The sequence below is a fragment of the Crocodylus porosus genome, unplaced genomic scaffold (genome assembly GCF_001723895.1).
Source record: "Crocodylus porosus isolate Cpor-Errol unplaced genomic scaffold, CroPor_comp1, whole genome shotgun sequence".
NCBI lineage: Eukaryota > Metazoa > Chordata > Crocodylia > Crocodylidae > Crocodylus > Crocodylus porosus.
In genome coordinates, this window is record NW_017728949.1 from 7108203 (window position 1) to 7112452 (window position 4250).

The window sequence follows — 4250 nt, forward strand, 5'->3', positions numbered from 1 at the left end:
AGCACAGCCGAGGCCGAGTCGGGGGACTCCGACCCCGGTGGCTGCGGCTCCCACCTGCAGCACATCAGCGACCGCGAGTTCCCGGATGGTGAGCGCCGGGCGGGCGAGCCTTGAGGAAGGGGCCGCTTCTGCCGGGAGGGCCCCAGGGCAGCAGCGGGCTCCCTGCGGGCTCGGGGGGCGGGGGCTTGAGGCCTGTGCCGTAGGGGTCTGGCGGGTGACAGCCCAGCTGGCTGGGCCCCGTGGTTTGAGGCAGGAGCCGCCACTCTGACCCGTCCGTGTTTTCCGTTCTGGTTCTCCTCCACCGCCTGAGAATCGCCTGCTCTCTCACGAGTGCATGCCAGGAGCTTGTGCTGTGCATGTCCCTGTGGGAAGCCAGGTTATCGCTGTCTTCTCAAAATGGGCTCAAGATGAGACAAAGACACGTTTCAGACCAAGGAAACTTTTGGTAGAAGCTGGTGAATTGATGTAGTTGCATGGGCGGGGGGCGCACATCTCACTGGCCCTGGATTTTGCTGCCTAGTTAGCGGCCACACAGCTCTTTCCTTTTTCTTTCCCTTCACCGATACCTTGTCCAATTCCCAGCCAAGCACAGGAGGAGGTTAAAGAAAGAGAAAGCAGCGAAAGTGATTAGACAGCTGCAATGAAGTCATGCGAAAGAGCTGGGTTTCCATTGGGAAAGGGTGGGTGACACCAGCAGGCAAAGCGTTTCAGAAGACAGTATGGTTTTAAGCTGTGATGGAGACCTGGCTGACTTTGGATGTTTGTGGAAGGGGGATGGGAGCTGCTGCATTCCTAATCTGTGCTTAACGGAAGGAAGGAAAGGGGTGGGGGTGAAGGAATTGGAAATTACAAAGGTTTGCAACATGATGACATCATGGCTGGACAAGGGCAATTAATAATCTGGCCATGCAGGAAGATGAGTTATAGCAGTAGATTTATTGCACTGATGGTCTCTTTTTCACACAACTTTTGGTATTCTGCACTTCCTCATTTAATCAAGGATGTTGGATGTTGTCTGTTCAGACCGTTTGCAATTAAACGTGGTTATTCCCGCGATTAGTAAGAATTACTCTGTAATATGTCTTCTTCCTAACCATGCATAGGAAGCTGTGGCAGTTTGATGCTGTTATGGGAATTGTCTAGAGATTACTCGGTTGCTTACTGATACTTGTGTTTGTTTGAACATCAGTGTATACATTGCATGCCTCTGGCTGGGTGAAACATTGCAGGTGAGTTTGCATTCTTTAACCTTTGACTCAAAGAAGAAAGCTGGACTTCTCATAACTGTAACAACTGCACCTATGCAAGACATGCATGGTTTGAGAGACAGCCGGTTTGCCATCTGGTGTGTAGGATGTATGCAATAACACTTAACGTTGATCTTCTGTTCTTGTTTCTGAACTTAGGGACATGTTTTTTTTGGCAGTTGGAATGAAATTGGTTGCAGAAGAGCACAAGGAAATTGTAGAAGTGAAGTTAAACTTCTGTGGTTCTGCACACAACCATATGGCACAGCTGTTGTTATAGAAATGAAATCAAATAGAACAGTCAGTTTCTTGGCTATCCTTTGAGACAGCTGCGTAATGCAGCAATGGGAGAAATTACACTTGCAGTTTAGAAAAGGGTATGATTGCAGGGAACCAGTACAGAGCCTGTGGAAAACCCCTCTCAAATCCATTTTGGTAGGAGATAGTTGTTGAATTCTCTAAAGGTTCTACTAATCTGAGCAGAAATGCTTAAGCCAGTGATTCTCATCTAGAGTGGCCTAGCACCCTAGAGTACCACCAGTTCCTTCCAAGAGTTGTGCAGAGTTCCCTGCAAATGTTAAGCATGCAGACATATTTCATGAGACAGAGTGATTTCAAATAGGAATTCATAATGTTAAAAACATTCTCATCTGTTGTGACCATGAATCTTTTGCAGCAGAAAAATTGTTCTATTATTTTTCTGGACTCAAAACTGAATGAAAACAAGAGGTGACATTTTCTGATGGGTGTGTTGAGTCTCATAAGGGGTGCTTTGAGCCTAAAAGAACTGAGAGCCACTGACCTAAGCCAAATAAACCTAGTCAGAAATAAGGGTTACTTTCTGTTTGAATCAGGTCAGTCTTGCAACTAATACTACAGCCATTCAAAACAGCAGCAAGTTCATTCAAATATCACCATTGGCTTTGGAGCTGGGAAGCATTTAATTTTATGTTTGCAGCTGTTACAATCCCGAGATAATGTAGTGGCTACAAATTGGTTTTGTGGCTGTTGAAACTTTGTTCTTGAGGCTGGACATAATTCTAGAATTTGAGATGCTTACCTCATACCATTTATAGAAGACATTAGTGGTGCAGCTATTTGTAAAGTTCTGTTTGTTTTTCCCTTTTACATTCATGTGACCTTGGAGAGATTTTGCAACAATAAATGACTGTCCTGGCTACCTGCTGCTTCTGGGTTTCAGTATATTTGGTTTTTGTGTACAGGGCTGCTGAACAAGAATTGAGTTTTTGGAATCTTGGAGTGATATACCTATGCAAATAGACTACTGTGGAATGATTATTTTATAAAAGTATTTCAGGGTCTAAAATGTGACAACCTAAATAGTTGACTTTACAACATAACACACTGCAAGATTAAAAAAATCAAACTAAGACGTTCTTATGAGGGTATAGCCTGGGAAGATGACAGTTACAGTTTTACAGACAGTCTCCAAATACAATGAACTCTAAATGTGGCTATTGGTAGCTCTGTTGTGCTGTCTCCAGGCCCCGCAAGCATCTGATAGAACTCTACAAATTCTATACTCTTTACTGTTATCATTAGTGATATTGATTAATCTAGTCCAGCAGATTTATGAAAGGGGTGGTGTAATGGGTTGACTATTCTTCCTATTTCAATAACTGCAGGATTGGAATGTGTTATTGTTAGCCAGTTTCCTTTCCTCAAGTGATTAAAACAATAGCAGCAAAGGAAGTAGAGGTCATTAGGTTTACTCTATTCCTTTCTCAATCTTAGCTATTTTTTGAGAAATTCTTCTACTGACTAGAGCAAGCATCTAGAATTTGGAAGTGATAGTAGAGACTTCCTTCTAAATTTCTGGGTTGAATCAGAATCATAGAAGTAGGTTCGGAAGGGACCTTCCAAGATCTTCAAGTCTGACCCTCCACCTGGGCGGGAGAAAAGACTGGACTCAAATGAGTCCAGCCAGGTAGTCATCAAGCCTCTTCTTAAAGATCCCCAGGGTAGGAGCCAGCACCACTTCCCTAGGAAGTTGGTTCCAGCTCCTAGCTGCCCTAACTGTGAAGTAGTTCTTGCAGATGTCTAATCTAAATCTACACTCTAATAATTTGTGTCCATTGTTCCTTGTCATGCCAGAGGGTGCTAGGGGAAACAGTGTCTCCCCTAAACCCTTCTAGTCCCCCCCCCCAATGAGTTTATAGACAGTCACCAGGTCCCCCCTCAGCCTTCTCTTGTGACGGCTGAACAGGTTTAGGTCCCGCAGTCTTTCAGTGTAGGGTCTGCCCTGTAGTCCCTGGATCATGTGAGTGGCCCTCCTCTGGATCCTTTCAATGTTGTCCACATCCCTCCTGAAATGGGGCGCACAGAACTGGATGCAGTACTCCAGCTGTGGCCTGACCAGCGTTGCATAGAGGGGGAGGATCACCTTCCTGGCTCTACTTGAGATGCACCTGTGGATGCACGACAAGGTCCGGCTAGCCCTGCCAACCATGACCTCGCATTGCCAGCCCATGTTCATCTTGGAGTCAGTAATGATTACAAGATCCCTTTCTGCCTCCGTGCTCTCAAGAAGGGAGTTTCCCATTCTGTAAGTGTGCTGCTGGTTTCTACTGCCTAAGTGCAGCAAGCACCCTGCACTTGTCACTATTGAAACACATCCTGTTTATGTCAGCCCACTCTTGTAACCTATCCAGGTCTTGTTGCAGTCTTTCCCCCCCCTGCTAGTGTGCTCACCTCACCCCAAATTTTGGTATCCTCAGCAAATTTAAACAGGTTGCATTTCACCCCGTCGTCCAAATCGCTGATGAAGAAATTGAACAGCGCAGGCCCAAGACCGAGCCCTGGGGGACTCTGCTGCCCACTTCCCCCAGGTCGAATATGACCCATCCACCACCACCCTCTGAGTATGACCCTTGAGCCAATCTGCAATCCATCTGAATGTGTAGGCATCAATGCCACAGTTGCCTAATTTTTTAATGAGGATGGGGTGGGAGATGATGTCAAAGGCCTTGCTGAAGTCTAGAA

The 4250-nt window shown here is 45.9% G+C and overlaps 1 protein-coding gene across 1 annotated transcript in view; it reads left to right on the forward strand.

Annotated features, from left to right (window-relative positions):
* The window catches only part of CCNYL1 (cyclin Y like 1), a 56303-nt gene that overhangs the window by 2990 nt on the left and 49063 nt on the right, over window positions 1–4250 (forward strand). Inside the window, exon 2 of the mRNA XM_019553511.1 lies at window positions 3–88. Coding sequence (XP_019409056.1) covers window positions 3–88 — 86 coding nt within the window. The remainder of the gene's footprint in view (window positions 1–2; window positions 89–4250) is intronic.